We start from the raw sequence: 20,289 nt of genomic DNA on the forward strand, positions 1-20,289 counted from the left end.
TAGCCTGTGTATACACGCAGTTATGTTTCCGGGGTTTCTTAATGGGTTAAGGGAGCAACCATTTTCTGTTAATAAACATAGGGGGGTGGTTGTCTTCCCGGTGTGTTGGTAGCAGAGTCGACTCTCTGGTTGAGCCCGGGTCTGACCCCGGCTGCCCGAAAGTATGCCCTGCATGTTTCGTGACGTCTGCCAATTGTGTCAAACGCTTTCTCTGAACCTCGACCCCGCGGGATTAATAAATTGGCAGGGTCAGGGTTCGTGGTGGAATCTGTTCGCTGGCAGAGTTGGCTAACTCCGACTCCGCAAGGTTCGTGGCCCCATGAGATTGTGACATGGTGCACGGGCATACCGAACACCCTTTCCGCCGGGATACTGTTCTTCCAGTAAGCCCCTTAGGCGCCTGTCTAGTACCCAGTGCTCAGGCGCAGGTCGAGTTCTGCTCTTAAGACCTGATTGGATTGAGGGATCAACCTCCATGGAGGGTTGTCTCCCCGGTGCGCCAGCTGGCCGCACGACATTGTGGGGGGGAAGCCTCCTTGGAGCGCTTCGGAGCGGCGTGCCAGGGGGAGAAGGGCCTTCACCTATTGTAGGCCCTGTCCGATACGCTGGCGATGTGGGGGGTGGTGTCACCAGTGACCGTCTGGTGGGGTCTCGATGCCGTGGCCTCGTTGACCTCGCCAGGCCCCTTTTTCAGGGGGTCCTGGCCCCCGGGATGTGGCCTGGGGCCTCTTCCGTGCCCTGCTGCTACGGCCTTGCCACGGGGTTGGGGCTTTTTGACCCCGACCCCGCGATGTTGGGGGCTGTGACGTTTTTTTTTTGCTTCACGTCTGTTCCCTGGTGGCGTGCGGGATGCGCGTCCGAGTAGTCGCGGGCCCTTCTATACGAAGGTAAGTCCCACGGTCTGCTCACCCTGTGCGTTTGAGGTACTGTTCCCTCTTCGCACAGTTCGGGTCCGGTCTCCCTCCCATCCCTCACTAGGGGGGGCGGGGGGGTCCGGATCCTCCCCGGTATTCTGATGATTGTAGGGGACCTCAGTGGGTACATCTGTTGGGCTTTCCGCTCTGCTCCACTCTTGTGTTCCAATAGAGCAGAGCGCAAAGCTATACGAAATATAACGAAGGTTATCCTATAACCCTAGTTATATGAGTATAGCGAGCGCTCGGCTCTGACTCACTGAGGACCCCACGTGTCTTCCGTTTCGGCGGTGAAAGACTGGGGAAGGAGCTGGTAGTATGGCCATGGCCCCGCTTATGTGTGAGCGGATGTGGGCGTGGCCAGGCAGGTGAGGAGCGTGCATGTGGTTGAAAGTTTTCATGATAGCATATGATTAAAGGGACAGTTCCAATAGAGCAGAACGCTCGCTCGCTATACTCATATAACTAGGGTTATAGGATAACCTTTGTTATCCATGTTGAAGACAGCATGGTTGACAGGCTCATACTGAAGCATGAAGGAACAGCATAGCTAACACAGGGTATCTGCAGGTTTAGCCCAGTCAGATTTAAGGCTTTTTAAGACTTTTTAATGCCACTCAGAATTAAATTTAATACCAATTTCACAATAACAAAATGGCAAAAATCATGCAACGACACCAATTAGTTTAAGTTTAGGGACACGTTGGTCCAAAGATGTTTATTAAAAAATAACTTGGAAACTTAAAAATCTTGAACTTAAAGGAGTAACTGGATTGGATGAATTTCAACAAAGGGGTGACCAAACATAAATAGCAAATATAGCTATACAAAATATACCAGGGGCCAAGCAGCAAGTGCAACAGCCACATTTCCGTCAGAACACATACTACCATAGGACTGATACCTGTAAGAACACATGATTATCACCATAGGACTGATACCTGTCAGAACACATAACTATTACCACCCTCCCCAGGGTATCAAAAAAGTCAACCAACAAACTAGATTCTTGTACCGGATCTGCTCTCTGGTAAACAAGAATACCCTGAAGACTCTGGCAGGAGCACTCATTCAGGGGTACTACGACTATGCTTGCACCTCATGGTACCAAAGCACCTCAAAGGCACAAAAAACAAGATTACAAACATCACAAAACAAACTGGTCAGACTACTGCTTAACCTCACTCCTAAAACCCACTTTACCCCTGCCCACATTCAAAACCGCTCTTAAAGAGCACCTACGGGAGGCTGCAATTAGAAACTGGGCACCGTAAATGTCCAACGCCCCCCCCCCCCCCCCCCCCCTAATGTACAGTCTCCTCCCCATCATATGTATATATTTTCTGTTAGGATCTCTGGGTAACAGTACTGTATATTTGCATATGTCACAAATGTAACAGTACAGTTACTATGAATTGAAAATGGGGGACCCTGATGTAAACAAGACGAAAGTCTCTCTGGTCTGCATCCCCTTAACAATTGTGTGTATTGATCTGTTATCTGTTAATACAGTTTTTCATTTATTCATCCAGTCGTTTTGTTTTTGTGGTTTGGTTGAATGAATGAAAACTTTGTTTAACAGATTGCAGAATGGGTACAATACAGTACGGCTCAATACACACAATTGTTAAGGGGATGCAGACCAGAGAAAGACGTTTGTCTTGTTTCCATCAGGGTCCCCCATTTTCAATTCATAGTGACATTTATGACACTCAACATACATGACATTTATGGCATAGGGACATACAGGTATATAGTACTGTTACATTTGTGACATATAAGATATGCAAATATACAGTACTGTTACCCATAGATCCTAACATACATATGATGGGAGGATACTGTACATTAGGACGGGGTGGGTGGGAGGAAAAAATACATAGTGGGTGACTCTCATCGAACATAAACACAAACGTGTCCTTGTTTACATCCGTGAATAGATTATTTTCAAGTTAAGACCTCAGCTTCAAGTGTTGGCGTGGAGCCGCATGTTATCCAGACTTCTGTTGGTGCAGATGTTATAGTCCTACCTGAGATGGCGGGGCCGAAAAGAAATTCGAAATAGTAGTTTGCAGGCGCCGTTTTTGCAGAGGTACGCTTAGCGCTGCTCAGCATGTGCGACTCGACTGCTCTTTTTTTGTTGTTGCAGCGGGCCTCGTAATGGTCTTTGACTTTGACTGGGACCAACCATCGCGCAAACAGTGGATTGTCGAGCCAGTTCTCGTTAAATTGGCACTTTCCCATATTAACGAGTGCAAATGCTAAACTAAACGTAACGTTATCGCTTCCGCTTCGCCTTGCTAACGTTAGCTAGACTCCACTGAAATTGTTCCCGGCCAACATAAGGACCCGTGTTGGTTCCGCCCCATTCCGGTCTGCGTGATGCTACAACGCGGTCAATAAAAACTCCCGACTTTATCTCCCGTTAACCGTACTTCCCCAGATTTCATAATAAAACATGACATGGCATTTTATCTTTCCTTTCTATGGCATTTTTAAGACCTCTGAAAATGGATTTAAGACATTTTAAGACAAACTAAGGCCTTAATTATTGATAAACCAATTTAAGACTTTTTAAGACTTTTTAAGGATCCGCGGACACCCTGTAACAGAATCAGTGGAATCATGGTTATGTCAGGAAGAAACAAAACATAGGTATATCCCCAAATAACCCAAATTCTCAATCCACCTTTTGACCATGCCCCTAATCTGAGCCGTTGAGTAGTTAATGTTTTTAGTTTTATGAGAATAGCGCCACCATGAGGCAAGATGACTCAAAACTTCACAGGCATCCTTGCTATTTTAAGCCAAACATATTTGTCAAGTTTGGTGGAAATAGGACTGTGCGTTCACAAGTAACGACTCGAGTCATCTTCTGTTTACCAGTGTTTTTCTGACATTTTATTGGATCTGGCGATCATCTGGTTTGATTTATCAATTATCTATATGACACATTTGAAAATGTTAGTCCCCAGATTCCACACAGAAAGTTAGGTAAAATTCAGGCTAGGGGGAGTATAGGAAAACGCAATAATTCAAGATGGGAGAAATTCTAATATGGTGGACTTCATACAGTAGGTCCTTATGGCAAAGTTGTTTTGCATGAGTAGCCGCATCTCTGGATACCAGTGTCATGACTGTATGACTAAGGGATCAGGAGATAAACTAATTAGAGGGAAGCAAACTAGTTAGAGGGAAGGTCATGGGTCATTGATTTGGGAAAGGTCACCAAAATCAATAGATTAGATTAAAATGTATTGTCATTGTAAAGTACAACAAAAAGAGGTTTGGCATCCAACCAGAGTGCAAAAAACAGTAAAGTGTAATAGTAATATACAATGTACAGATGATTAAACTGGGTATAAAATATATAAATGAGTACTACAGAGTATAGTGCTAATCAGATGTATGTACAGAGTAGTATTAATATGTAAAGTGGTACAGGTATAAAGACACTATGGTAGTAAGTCATACTGGCCAGCAGCGTAACAAGTAAGAATAGGTAAGAGATATGTACAGATATAGATATAATATCTACAGATACAGTATGTAAAAAGGATATGCAGGTACAGTATGGTACAGAGTTATATGGGTTATATGCAGGTGTATAAGTAGGATAGAAGGATTATATGCAGGTATATTCAGACAGATATGGATATATGGGGGGCGACAGTGGCTCGGGGAGGTAGAGCAGTCGTCTGGTAATCCGGAGGTTCCCAGTTTGATTCCCTCTCCTCCCGGGCACCGTGTCGAAGTGTCCTTGAGCAAGATACTTAACCCCTAATTACTCCCGATGAGCAGGTTGGCACCTTGCATGGTTGCCTCTGCCGTGGGTGTGTAAATGTGTGAGTGAATGGGTAAAATGTGAGGAACAAAATGTAAAGCGATTTGGATAAAAGCACTATATAAATGCAGCCATTTACCATTTATATATGCGGTAAATATAAATAAATGTATATATTATATACAGTATATTTAGCACTATTGTACATGCTATCATACAGAGTTATATGGGTAAATTATAGAATGAGGTAGGTAGATATGATAATTATGATTACTATAATTACAGTGAAAACTGTAGGTATAGATTGAGTATAGAGTTCAAATAGGCTTCTTCCTCTGGAGATCAAGAATGTGGTGGCCGGGGTAAACCATAATATCCCCTGACACTCTTTCGGGGATATAAATAGCATACATGTGTTGTGGCACTTCTCATCCCTCATTTCTCCATTACTGTGGGAAGCTTGGTGAGGATAATTATTGAGAATGATATTGTTAATCAGATTCGGTACCGGAAATTGTAAGCTTCCGCACTGCGCTCTCTGTGACACATGTACTAGCTAGCAGATCTCTGCATGTCTGTGATCAAATTCATTACTTCTAATGTATTACTGTCGTTGTAACCAGTGCCAGTTTTCTGGAAAATAATACAGATGAATAAACCTGCATTATATCAATAGATCTGATTTACTGCATCAGTGGCGAGCTTGAAATAATATGTGTTGTAAGGACACAATCAATGCAATAGGATTTCAACTTCACAAAATGTATATCAACACTACATCTATTCTGTCTGTAACATGTGGTAGGGTTGCAGATACTACCTTGGGCAATGACAAATGTGTAAACCAAGGAACCTAAGCAACAGGAGTTCAATATCTAACAAATAAAAAGTTGTAAAGCTGTCCTCCCTCCTGCTGAGGACAGAGGAGTCTTGCCAAAAGCACCTTCTGAGTGAGTAAGAGGGTACTGACTTGTTGTACAGAACTTGCTGACCTGTTTTACAGAATTTGTAAGTCACTTTGGATAAAAGCGTCAGCTAAATAAGATAAGATAAGTTAATATATTCCTTTATTGATCCCCTTGGGGAAATTCGGGCATCATAGCAGCATAGGGGAGGTACAGGTATGGGCGTGGTAATAGTAGAAGACATAAATGCAGGCAATACTATTATAATACAGTAGAAAGGTAAAAAATAGGCATTGACTAAAATATAATTAACTATGAATATACGCATATGAGCAAGTAGGCAGTGCGATCAAAGGTGCAGATGAGGGTATGTATGGCCTATCAGTTATATTATACATTACAATAAATATGGGTACAATAAACACTAGAATCTAAATATATACTATGAGTAAGTAAAGTATACCATATACACAGGTGCAGTATACATAAGGTATATTACTATTACTATAAAATGTAAATGTAAACTTACAATTATTTGACAATATCCAAAATGGCAAATATAATTATTGCAACGTCAACAGTTAAGTATTTGAGTTTCTCAGTTAGTTCACAGTTATCTTTTCAAATTATCAAAGATCATAGTGCATTGTACTTGTACACATGGCAAGAATTGCCTTGTACAGACGAAGATAAGGCGTACAGACCAATAGAATTGCTGTGCACTGCAGATGTAATGATAAACCGTTTTTGAGGTATACTGTGGGGGGGGGGGGGGGGGGGGGTGAACGAAAAAGCAATGGAGGTTACCAAGATATAAGCTTCTCTTGTCACACTTTGTCCATGATTTAGATGCCCTTCTGTTTTACAACATGCCGCTTAAAAAACCCAATCCAAGAGAAAGCATCACCTGGACTACTGAGGTACATCACTTCTAGTAGTGCACAAGCAGTGGTGGAAAGTAAAAGTATTTTTTACTTAAGTACTGTACTTACACTTTCAAGCTACTTGTACCTTACACGAGTATTTTCATTTTAGGGAACTTTATACTTTTTAAATATTTAAATTTCTTTTAGATTAGTTTTTTGGCATTTTACTGCTTTATTTCGGACAGGCCCGACAGAGAGGAAGGTTGGGAGAAGACATGCTGCAAAGGTCTCCGGGTCCGGGAGTCGAACCCGGGACGTCCGAGTTGTACTGCAGCACAGCTACGTTTGATTGATTGATTGAAAATTGTATTAACAGATTGCAGAATGGGTACAATACAGTACAGCTCAATACACACAATTGTTAAGGGGATGCAGACCAGAGAAAGACTTTCGTCTTGTTTAGATCAGGGTCCCCCATTTTCATTTCATCATAACATATATGACATACATGACATACAGATAGACAGTATACTGCTACATCTAGACATTTATGACATACCAGATCTACAAATATACAGTACTGTTTATGAGTACACAAATAGTCTAAAAAGAGAGTATATGAGGGGGAAGAAACTGTACAGTGGAGGAGGTTGGGTAGGTGGGGTGGGGCAACTGTACATTGGAGGTGGTTGGGTGGGTGGGGGGGAAACTGTACATTGGAGGGGGTTGGGTTTGGACATTTACAGGGGCCAGTTTCGAATTGCAGTCTCCCGTAGGTGCTCTTTGAGAGTGGTTTTGAAGGTGGGTAGTGATTCACATTCCTTTACAGCTGTGGGTAGGGCGTTCCACGTTGATGTGGCATAATTGCGAAACGTGTTTAGTCCCTTGTTTGAGCCGAATCTGGGTTTAACATGATTTGTGGAGCTCCCTCTGGTGTTGTGGTTGTGGTATTCACTGACCTTTGTATTTTTTGACATGTACATCATGGGTACCTTAGTGGTGTAGTGTATCTTGTAGACCAGGCCCATTGCAAGTTGCTGTACTCTGTCGTCTACTCTAAGCCATCCTAGGTTGTCAAAGTGGGCAGGGGTGAGGTGAGTTCTAGGAGTAAGGTCAAGCAGTAGTCTGACCAGTTTGTTTTGTGATGTTTGTAATCTTGTTTTTAGTGCCTTTGAGGTGCTTTGGTACCATGAGGTGCAAGCATAGTCGTAGTACCCTTGAATAAGTGCTCCTGCCAGAGTCTTCAGGGTATTCTTGTTGACCAGAGAGGAGATCCGGTATAAGAATCTAGTTTGTTGGTTGACTTTTTTGATTACATTGGATGCCATTTTGTCACAGGAAAGATTTGCCTCTAGGATGGAACCCAGGTATGTAATTTCATCTTTCCTTGTGACAATATTGTCACCCGGCCACTGTAACAGAGAAGCCGTCGGTCTTGCTGAGTTTGTTATTTGATCCGAAGAGAATGGACTCTGTTTTACCCAGGTGTAATGATTTGTTATTTGTTTGTTATCAGCGAGCCAGGTGCAGATTCTGCCGAGTTGTTCTTGTCAGAGACCAGTAGGGCTGAGTCGTCCACGAACAGGAACAAGTTGCAGTCACAAGCTGACCACATGTCATTTGCATAAATTAGGAACAGTAACGGTCCTAGTATGCTTCCTTGTGGAACACCACAGCTCACTGGGAGGGAGTGCGCCACCCTGGCATACTGCAATGCATACTTTTACTTTAGAAACTTAAGTACATTCAATAGCAAATACTTCTCTACTTTTAATTAAGTAGAATTTGAATGGAGGACTTTTACCAGAGTACTCATTTATATGGGTATTTCAACTTTGACTATTTCTACCTTCCACCACTGTGTGCAAATTGAAGCATATATTTAGAAGCGTTATAATAATGTAAGTAATAGAGTGATAGGGCCTACTGTCATTACTGTGACATTTGTGCATACAATAAAAATGTTGTGAAAAAAAAAGAAATATATATATGCAACCTCTCCTATTCTGTCCTGCCTGCTGTCTCATCCAGGACCGACACGGAATCAGGTGCTGGAGCAGTAGAGTGTGGTTTTATTCTGTCTGTACACAATTTGAAACACACAACCACAGCTTGTAAGGAGACATTTGTAGTAGACAGCATTGGGTCATCTCCATCAGCAAAGGATTCATGTGTGCTGATCAAACATGGATGATCGTATAGTGGAATTAGTTTTACACAAAGTCTGATAGAAATACAAATAATAGAAATAAAAACATTTACTTATAAAATACATGTAACTTAAAATAAGACAATACAGTAAACAACATTACAAAATAGCATAGTAACTTCTTCCCTCTAAAGCCTCATTTTCTATAACAAAAGGCAGAATGAACATCCCTGCCGCCCTGCTGGAATAAATGCTGAATTTCAGGTAGGCATGAATAAGTATTTACTGTGCAAAATAATAACCAAAACCAGATAACCAATATTACACAGAAGACATACCTGTACACAATTTGGAACACACAACCACAGCTTGTAAGGAGACATTTGTAGTAGACAGCATTGGGTCATCTCCTGTTCAGACACAGCATGTTCCATGTTAGTGAGCTGTTATTTATTAACACAGTAGCTAGCTTAGCATGCTAATCGTTTTTTAACCATGAACCAAGCAATTCCATAAAACAAAATATAAAAACGAGTGTTACTTACTAGACAATAAATATGAAACACAAGTGCATATTTGGCCACTAACAGGGTTTTTTATGAAGCACAGATCATGTTGATTAAGTATATTTCTGAGTCTGAGCAGACAGAAAACCATCTTACCATCAGCAAAGGATTCATGTGTGCTGAAGACCCACAATGCAACACAACAACTTCAAGGTAAAATGCATCACATACAAAACGAAATAAAATATAAATAGCCATGGCTGTGTCTCAAGTTTAAGTTTAACATAATTGAACTATAAATAATAAAGGATTTGTTAACACTGTTACATATGTTATTGTTACATCCCTACATTGCACAGGCAGCAAATATACTCCTGTACGATTGGAAGGATTTGCCTCGTATGCAGGGGCGGACCTTCCTACAGGCGATATAGGCGGTCGCCTAGAGCGCCACCCAGAGGGGGGCGCCAAAATAAAATAAAATACATTTTTTTTTTTTTTTTTATTATTATTTTTTTATTATTATTTTTATTTTATTTTTTATTTTTTTTATCTGTGCAGTTTTGGCGCCCCCCTCTATATCTGCAACCATTATTTTTACATAAAAAAAATTCTAACATAAGGGAAAATTAGCCAAAAATCTAAAACGGTCGGTCGGTCTGAGCCTCAGCTTTAGGTGTTCACAGTCAGAACATGCTAGAGCGCTGTGCATTGATGGGTATCGGTCAAGTGTTTATAGAATTGAGCGTTGAGGAAAGAAAGACTAACGTTAGAGAACTATGAAGAGGCAAAAGCCATAAAAAAATTATTACAAAAAAAAAAAAGTGGTGAATCTCGCCTAGGGCGCCAAATGTGCTAGGTCCGCCCCTGCTCGTATGTCACTGAAATTACAGCTACATGATGTGCTTGTCACGTGTGCAGCGCGTCCAGAATTGCTTAACAGACATACGATATGAATAAATGCCCCTAATGATGCGATAAAAGGAAACGTATTAGCATTCTGACGGGTAGCCAAGTGGATAGAGCACACAGGTCTGGTGCACAGTGCGCAGTCCAAGATTTGGACAGTTTCCCAAAACAAAATCCTGAGTCACCGAGTTCCTAAAGAAAAAGAGAGAGTGAGCGGGTGAAATGTGTGACAGAATATGTTTACGGGAGGACATAGAAACCCTTCTTTAATGGATTGAAGTCCATCACTGGGATTGCATATCCTTTTTACTTGCTGCCCAGGCATTTTGATTCACAGATAAATACAGTTTTATTAAAGTGGAGTTTTAAAGTAAAGGTTTCAGGCCTGCTTGGCGGTTAAAGACGCACTTCACCTAAATGTTGATTTATTTTCCAGACAATCTCAGACACATCTCAAAACTGTAAACAATCTTGCACAAATTAATTTGGTAGATATATAAGATATTGAGAGTCGAGGGTCTCAGGATGCTGAATGAAGTGATACAGATGGGAGGGATAACATTAGTCAAATAGGTTAATATGTTGTTTTATACTTTGGTTTAGTAGGAATTAAAATCAAAACGAAGCATTACAATCACAGTAGTTATCAGTCTTGGAAATCTTTTTTATAGATTTTTGTAAATTTTGTGTTAGATTTGGATTCTTTGAGGGGGGGAATTGAATCCTAACTCCTTAACAGTCACGGCACGTCTCTATTACTGCAATACTCTGGTCAACTAGCTTATGCTACTGTGGAGGAATATACCCGGATCAATGAATGTACTTAGTCAAATATAGACTTGGTTAAACACAGGTTTATTATACCCAAATGGTACAAGTAAATCAGAGTTATAGCGGATGACTCAACGGAGACAATGGCCTGATGTATCCCCAGAAGAGCCTTGATACACAAAGTTGACCACATTATATACACAAGGGAGAGTGCGGTGTGTCCAGTGTTTTAGGGGAGAGGGTCCGTGGGGGGGGGGGGGGGGGGGGTCAAAGGGGGTTGTATCAGGTGAGAGACAAAGGTGTGTTAGGGCAGCAGTGGCGGAGCCCAATAGCAGAACACAGGAGGAGAGAGAATGGAGCGTTTTAGGTTGGTTTTAATGTAGCAGACAGGTATGATAGTACAGGAATGTGCAAGTAGACGCGAGCAGGTGCACTCCTCGTGCAGCACAGGAGCGTCCAGGTGGGTGGTGTCTCGGGAGACGGCGTAGCTCAGGGGCGGTGGTCCTGGGCACAGGGAGAACAAATTAGGACAAGGCAGGCAACAAGGATAGAGTAGAAAAGGCTAGTGTGCGTCGTCATACCTAGGTTGTTAGGTTAACACTGCAACGAGGGAGAGCAGGATCTGTTGGCTGATGTTTTTTCATTCATTCATTCAATCTTTATTTATACTCGATAATACACTGAGTAATTAAACTCATTTACAGTGCCGTCGAGATGTTACATACACAAGTGTCACAGTGTGTTCATAAATATAAAGACATCAGACAATCAGAATAATTGAGCACATTTTAAAATACACTAAAAAAAATAATAAAACATCTTTTAAAAAGAATAAAATAGCTCAAAATTAAAACAGAGGTAATAATTTAAAAACAATTACATATTGTGGTGACCTGATTGGTCATTAAGGTTCTAAACCGACCCATAGACACTAGAGTGTCTAGTTTCAGTGTTTCCTGCAGGGTATTCCATGATGTAGGGGCAAAAAAGCCAAAAGCAGATCTACCAAGTTCAGTACAAACTCTAGGCACTCTAAGTGTAAGCCAAAAACTGGATCGTGTACAACAGGGTCCAGTGGTCCATTCCAATAAAGAACTAATATAATTTGGACAATCTCTAATTATGGCTTTATAGATAAAAAGATTGCAATGCAACTTACGTCTCTCTGCCAGAGAGGCCCACCCGACCTTATTATATAGGATACAATGGTGAGTACCATAACTATCACCAGTGATAAATCTAATGGCTGAATGATAAACAGAGTCTAAGGGCTTAAGAGTGGAAGCCGCTGCATGTCTATAAATCACATCTCCGTAATCCAAAACAGATAGGAATACTGCTTCAACAACTCTCTTTCTACTAATCATAGGGAAGTTGGCTCTATTTCTATACAAAAAGCCAATCTTTTTCCGTAATTTACTGGCGAGAACGCCCACATGATATTTAAATGTAAGTCCTTCATCAATCCAAATACCAAGGTATTTGTATTCTGAAACTCTCTCGATATAAGAACTGTTCAGAGTCGATATATGCAAGTCACTATAAACAATATTTTTGGCTTTGGAAAACAACATGAATTTAGTTTTACTGGCATTAAGCACCAATTTTAGACTAATAAGTGCATCTTGCAGGGCGTCAAAGGAGAGTTGTAAATATTTAGTGGCCAGTTGCACAGAATCAGCAGTACAATAGAGAACTGTGTCATCCGGGTAAAGGTGGCTTTGACAGCTGCTCAGAGATGAGACAATATTATTAATATAAATGGTAAATAAGACCGGGCCGAGGATTGATCCCTGTGGAACACCTTTTGTGATGGGTAGAAGCTCTGATTGGGCATTTCCCATTTTCACACACTGAAATCTTTCTGTTAAATAGTTTTGAAACCAACTGCAAGCACCTGTATCAAAGCCAACACTCTGCAATCTTTGTAAGAGGAGAAGGTGGTCAACAGTATCAAACGCCTTAGACAAATCTACAAACAGGGCAGCACAATGCTTTCCTTTGTCAAGGGCTGATACAATGTCATTTATAACTACAGTAGCCGCCGAGATTGTACTGTGTTTTTCTCTAAAACCAGATTGGTGTGGGTTTAATATAGAGTGTTTTGTGATGAATGTTTTAAGTTGGTTGTTTACCAATGACTCCAGGATTTTTGCTAGACAGGATAACTTGGAGATTGGTCTGTAATTATTTAGGTCACTTTTATCCCCCCCTTTATGCAAGGGGGTCACATGGGCTGTTTTCCAGGCAACAGGAACCACACCGGTTAGTAGTGAAAGATTAAATATGTGTGTTATTGGCTTTGAAACCAATGGTGCAGCTAGTTTGAGGAAAAAAGGATCCAACCCATCCTCTCCAGTTGATTTCCTGGTATCAATGGCTTGAAGTGCCTCAAGAACCGAGTTTACAGACAAGGGTTGTAAATGAAACTGAAAATCATGTCTTATCTGCACAGGGAATGTACAGGGCTCCTGATCCTGTCCACCTGGTGGCCCTACATGGCTATTCTCAAATAGATGACCATGCAGCTTCAATAAAATGTTGGTTTATGGCTAAACAGACCTCTTTTTGTTCCGAGATCAAGGATTCACCCTTTCTAATCTCTGTAGGGAGGGAAATTGTGGTTCTGGTCTTATTTAAATTCACCGCCTTCCAAAATTTAGCAGGATCTGAGTAGGAGCTGGTTACTAGTTCTAAGTGATACTCAACTTTAGCCGTTCTCACAGATGCTGTACATTCATTTCTAAGCCGTCTAAATGCTGCCCAGTGTGACTGATCACCAGAGCGTCTGGCAAGTGACCAGGCTCTATCTCTCTCCTTAAGCAAGGCAGATAATTCAGGTGTAGGGGTTTGTTGATGAGGGAATCCCTCACAGCCGCGCTGATTGATGTCCCTCTGGCAGCGTAGGAATGCTGGGGTCGGATGCTGCCCATATAAGGGTGTGGAAGTGTAGCACTTGTGTCACTAACAGTAACAGCTGTTCGCCACGGGCACAGTTCTAGATTCGAATGAGGAGAGGAGTAATATGCACAATTGAAAGAATAGTAGACCAGAGACAGAGTTAACAATGACCGGTTTATTAACTAAAAGCGCGCTAGCTAGACATACAGGCATACAGACGTAAAGTACTAGTTGTTTGACGTATCCCTTTTAGATTCTTTCAGTAACCTCTCCTTTAAGGAGGGTTAGTTTGATATCAAGTCCTAGATTGATTGGATCAACACATTAGGTTTGGTTCAGACGTCTCTGAGGTTATCTCTAGCTAAAAGCTAGGTTCAAGGTTGGATATTGGATGTATCCTTTTATCATCAGTAAACTCTATATCAGTTTATCATTAGTAAACACTATATCAGTTTATCATTTCAATAGGTAAATGTTTAAACTTATTCATTTAAACCTTTAAATGTGCAGGGAATGCAAATACCTTATTAGGTGAAATGCTCCTTTAAACTCTTCCTTTGAAGGTGTAACACAACAAAAGTACCAATAATAGGAATATTCCAGGTTATGGGAATGCAAATACCTTATTAGGTGAAATTACCCTTTAAACCATCTTTCTTTACAGGAGAACCATCAGTGATTCAACTATAATCAATGTCATCAATGGGATTCAAGTATCTTATTGGGTACATTGACCCTTTAACTCGTCCTCTTTACAAGAGAACATCAGTAGTTCAGGTATCTTACTGGGCGTATTTACCCTTTAAGTCTCCCTTCTTAAAGGAGAAATATCAATGGTTCAAGTATCTTACCAGTGGTTCAAGTATCTTACTGGGTGTATTTACCCTTTAAGTCTCCCTTCTTATAGGAGAATATCAGTAGTCATATATCAAATTAAATCAAATCAAATACAAAACACAATATCAAAATAACAAAAGGTGAACGGGGTCGAAGCCCTTGGAATGTCCTTGTATTCTCATTCAATCAGTTCGTGTATCAGAAAAGGATATAGGTCAGTTCAATCCGTGGAAGTTCTTATGATTCAAGTTCAATCAGTTCAATCCTACCGCACTGTTGAGGTAACAGGAGTTGAGCAATCAGGCTGGCATTAGCCTTGAGCTATATCAGAGGTTCAGTGGGTTGGCTCGCCATCTTGTATCAGTCCGGCACACCGCCTCGTCCCCGCGTGGGCACACGTGGTGATGGGTGGTCTGGAACTGCTTCCAGGGTGGAACGGGGTGCTGGGAAAACCTAAAAACCTGGCCTGCTTGCAAGCAGGCATTCAGAAAATAAAAGCTATTTACCATCTTTTATCGCTTCATCATCCTTTCATTGCTTTCAGAATGAATAATCAATCAGGCTACTTTTAGCTATGCTAAGCTAAAGTAGGCTATCTTATCACAGCACGTGAGAATGTCCGTCTGTCCCATGCTAAGTTAGGCTAAAGTGCGCTAGCATATGGGACATTCCTCACGTTCCATATTAAACTCTCAAAGATGTATATAGACCATGTTCTTATCGTACAGCATATCAATACAATTATAAGTACTTCTGAAATGGTTCCTTCCTAGTTTTCATTTAACCAAACTGAGCCTGGAGCTTCGCTAGCATGACTCAGAATGAGGCTACGTTAATTAGCTTAACGTTATTAGCTTGTAGCATGGAGCTAACCATTTTACATATTCGACAATGAACAGCACAATGTTGATGAAACTCAACAAAACCGCAGGCTACTTTAACTGCAACGCTTCTTCGGTTTTGCAACTGGGGGAATCTTTTATAACTGTTTGATAACTGTTTTTATCATGCTATTTCATCTCGGCAGCAGCAACGTTCAGCTGCGTCATCTCCGTGGATGTGTGTGTCTCATCTGCGCGTAGTGCAGACTCACCTGCCGTAAGGCAAGGCGTGGCTGTCGTGATATCTATCTCGCGTCATGAAGTAAATTAAAGGGCAGTGCTGTAATTCAAAGGACTTGGTACCCAATAATATTAACTACTTATGTTCTTACATAATAGCTGTTACGACCCTGGCTCAAAGGCACGCAACCTATGTGCAAACCAACACCAAAACCCTGTGCTCTAACTCAAAATGCTACTATATCAAGGAACTATTAGTGTAAACCAAAGGACAAGGACTGGAAGAACGTGACAATTCTTCCTCTAAGCACAGACACTGCATGACTGTTACCAGGGCTGGTTTTAAAGCTCCCAGCAGGTAACCAATCAGCACTAATTAGCTAATTGGCAGCCCTCAACCTGCATGCACAGTGACACAGGAGTGATCAGGCTCCTGGTACATAACACCTCCCACACCAAACTGGTTGCCCCAGAGGCAACCACCACACAACAACCCATAAACAAAAACAACAAAAACAACTGTGACCCATTAATTGTCAGGGCCACTACCACAACAGCGATAGCGGGTCTGCCCCTGTCGAACACGACCACCAACCGTGTTGATATGACCAGGTTCTTTACAGTAGAAACAGATAATCCCTTCTGGGAATGCACCAGCAGAACCACCCCGCCTAGGAGGTGAAGTTAACTGACCAGCAGACACAGGTTTTGGGAAACGGCCCCCCTGAACAGGACGCCTATCGCCGGACTCAACACGGTAGTCCTCCAAAAACACGGACTTGTGTGTCAACACAAACTCATCAGCGAAGACAGCGGCGTCGCATATCTTCGATACCTTACGCTCATTTAGATGTGTGGAAACGGTATCAGGAACACATCTTTTAAATTCCTTTAGGAGAATCAACTGCCTAAGCTGCTCTCTTGACTCTGCCTTCCGAGAAGTGCACCACCTGTCAAACAGGTTCTCCTTCTCCCTTCCAAATTCAACATAAGACTGTCCCTCCGACCTGCGATAACCCCTAAAACGCTGACGATAGGCCTCAGGGACCAACTCATAAGCCCTCAATATGGAAACTTTAACAAGCTCATAATCAGCGCTTTGTTCAAGGGACAGAGCAGTATAGACTTCTTGTGCCCTACCAACTAAAACACATTGCAGCAGCAGTGTCCAGGCGGTATCAGGCCACTTCAATGTGGTTGCCACCCGTTCAAAAAGGGGAAAATATCTCTCCACGTCTTTCTCAAAAAATGGAGGCACCATCCTAATATTCCTGCCTACATCAAACCCGGAACGTGACTCTGAATGCAGAGCACCCGCCTGTAAGGCAGCATGCTTAAACTCAAGCTCCTTCTGCGCACGCTCGTGCACCAGCAACATTTGTCTCTCCTCCAGCAACATTTGTCTCTCCTTAAGCTCCCGCTCCTCTTTCCTCTCTTTAAGCTCACGCTCCTCTCTCCTCTCTCTCTCCTTAAGCTCACGCTCCTCTCTCCTCTCCTCACGCTCGTGCTCTAGCTGCCTTTCCTTAAACTCCAACTCCCTAATCCTCCACTCACCCTCTGCACCAGGTAATAGCGGAGACGCGTCAGACAAAGGCTCCTCCACCCTCTCCTCAAGCACCTGCTTTCTAATGAGTAACACCCTTAAAGCACTCAAGGCAGTTGGCTTCAAACGTTTCTCACTTGCAGTAAGCTCTACCCTGTAGTGTACAGCAAGTTCTAGAAGTTGTTCTTTGGAAAACTTCCCCAACATATCATGAGACGGGTGATCAACAAAGTCCTTGATGGAAGCCATCGGTACTGTACCAGTCACCACAAGCTACTCACTTTACTTCACAGTCACGAAGAACCACTAACGAACCACGAAGAACCACTAAAGAACCACTGAAAAACCACTAAAGACCCACCAAAGAACCACTGAAGACCCCCCAACGAACCACTGAAGAACCACGAAGAACCACTGAAGAACCATGAAGAACCACTGAAGAACCACTGAAGAACCACTGAAGAATGCTAATGCCAATAAAAACAATAAAGGGACGCGGTGGAATTGTGTGCTCTACTAATGTGAGCGCACCTTTCTAATTTGCAAAAAAAAAAAAAAAAAAAACACCCTGAAATAAATAGACGTGTCATACACGCAGGGTGTCAGGTGCTAACAGGTATGTTAACCAAACACTCAAAACAAACAAAACAAATACAACAAACAAATTCAAACAGGTGGCCCTTCTAACCTGATATGACTACTTATGCTTCTACATCTAAACTGCAGTCACAACCGGCCCACCACATGTCTACCCTAAGAAACACTAAATCAGGCCCTACCACACTACCTGTGTTTTCTGGCCCCATAATCTACCTACCCTTAAGCTAATGCTCTGTAGACCTAACCATCTTCAACCACACCTGCTACCAGGTCAAAGATCATACTTGACCATCCACCCGTCCAGTACATGATACGGTACCAGACAAGTAGATGGTGCCAATCCCTTCCCTGACTGCCCCAGGAGTATGTGGTGCACAGGAAGCTAACCAACAACCAGAAAATAATGTCCCTATCTACATGTGGTGCCCACTAAACTATATATTTTAACAGCATAAGTAGTCACATCAAATTACAAACAAATAAGGCATACTCACCTGTTTGACGAAAACGGCTCAAGCCCCCACGTTACACAATATGTAACGAACACCACCCAAACCATAATACCATGACACCCCGTGTAACACAAAAAAAAAACACCAAACTAATTTCTAGGGGTAAAATATCCCGGACGAGCGCCCAACTGTTACGACCCTGGCTCAAAGGCACGCAACCTATGTGCAAACCAACACCAAAACCCTGTGCTCTAACTCAAAATGCTACTATATCAAGGAACTATTAGTGTAAACCAAAGGACAAGGACTGGAAGAACGTGACAGTTCTTCCTCTAAGCACAGACACTGCATGTGTGTTACCAGGGCTGGTTTTAAAGCTCCCAGCAGGTAACCAATCAGCACTAATTAGCTAATTGGCAGCCCTCAACCTGCATGCACAGTGACACAGGAGTGATCAGGCTCCTGGTACATAACAATAGCAATAACTATTTATGTTCTTATTCAATGGCATTAACTATTTATGTCCCTATGACTAAATAGTTATGAATCTGAAACCTGGGTTACATCCTCCCCTTCTATTCTAATGCACGTCCCTGTGCATATTATCCCAGGACTACATTATCAGAATCCTATGGGGTTCTTGGGAGTCAGAGTCATCTAAAGAGTCTGTGATTACTGAGCTTAGACTCTGGAATAGTGACTGGATTATCGTTACTAGTGGGTTTCCTAGTCGGGATAAGTCAGGACTTTTGGAGGTTCTCTATGTCTTGTCGACCTTCTTGGGGGTTCATCTCTGATATCTCTTTCCTTTTCTTTTTCCACATCGTCTTGGACATTCTCCTGTCCATCTCTGACATCTCTTTCCTCTTCTCTTTCCACATTGTCTTGGACATTTTCCTGTCCATCTGGTTCGGTTTCTGGTTCATTCATGTTAATATTGTTCTCCTCTGAACTCATAACTGGTAAGGTCTTTTCAGGTAGGTTGTTCTCTTCCTGATCCATGTCAGGTAAGTATTTTTCCCGATCCGCTGGGTCATCAGTTGTCCCTGTAGCTCCCTCAGGAAGAATGACTGCGTCTGAGGGGTCTTGCTCGACAGTGGGCACTGGAAAGGGTTGTGTTTCCACCACTAGACCTCCATGGTCATAGTGATAAGTGAGATCAAGATAGTCATCATCTGGGTCTTCTCCCTCTGATTCATTCGAGATTTCTTCTCTTGGGCTCTGTCGAGTTCTTGGTCGCTTAGGTTTGTCTTTTACAGTAGGTCCATCTTCCACAGGGGTAGTAGGAAGGAATCCGCAAGGTAGCAGTAGGTCTCGGTGGAGCATTCGTAGTGGACCATCTCTGGTTTCAGGTCTCACTACATAGACTGGGACATTTCCAGTTTGTTTCACTACAATGTAAATATCTGCTTCCCACCGGTCTGCTAGCTGGTGCTTGCCTCTGATGCGGACGTTTCTGACGAGAACCCTGTCACCTTCCTGCAGGGTAAACTCAACAACTTGTTTGTCGAATCTTGCTTTGTTGCGGTCCACCGTCTTCTTTGCATTTTCTGTAGCTACTCTGTAACTTGCTTCAAGGTGGGATCTCAGACTGCGGACGTACTGCGAGTGTGAGCCTGGCTGGTAGTTGACAGGTAAGTTGAAAGCTATGTCCACAGGCAACCTTGGCTGTCGCCCGAACATCAGCTCATACAGGGTGAATCCAGTAGTGTCGTTCTTAGTACAGTTGTAGGCGTGTACTAGAGGTTTGACGTAGTCTCGCCAATGGCTTTTCTTCTGATTCTCCAGGGTGCCCAGCATATTAAGCAGGGTCCTGTTGAAGCATTCAACTGGGTTTCCCCTTGGATGGTACGGGGTAGTTCGTATCTTTTTGATGCCGGCTAGCTCACACAGCTCTCTAATTGTGCGGGACTGGAAATCCGCACCGTGGTCGCTATGGAGCTTCTCCGGGATACCATAGTGGACAATGAAGTGGTCCCATAGGCATTTAGTGTCCGCGCTTTTTGATTTGCGGTAGGGATCGCTATTGCGTATTTCGTAAAGTGGTCCGTAATGACCAAGATGTCTTTTGTGTTACTGGAGTCTGGTTCC

The 20,289-nt window shown here is 42.5% G+C and overlaps 1 protein-coding gene across 1 annotated transcript in view; it reads right to left on the reverse strand.

The window, feature by feature from the left end:
• The window catches only part of LOC311229594 (uncharacterized protein), a gene marked incomplete at both ends in the record, with an annotated part of 187,090 nt that extends 167,092 nt beyond the window's left edge, over nucleotides 1-19,998 (reverse strand). The window contains one exon of the mRNA XM_084315669.1: nucleotides 19,616-19,998. Within this exon, the coding sequence (XP_084171795.1) occupies nucleotides 19,616-19,998 (383 nt within the window). The remainder of the gene's footprint in view (nucleotides 1-19,615) is intronic.
• Between the last annotated feature and the right edge of the window lie 291 nt (nucleotides 19,999-20,289).

This window comes from Notolepis coatsorum (assembly GCF_963971535.1).
Source record: "Notolepis coatsorum genome assembly, chromosome: 6".
Classification (NCBI taxonomy): Eukaryota; Metazoa; Chordata; class Actinopteri; order Aulopiformes; family Paralepididae; genus Notolepis; species Notolepis coatsorum.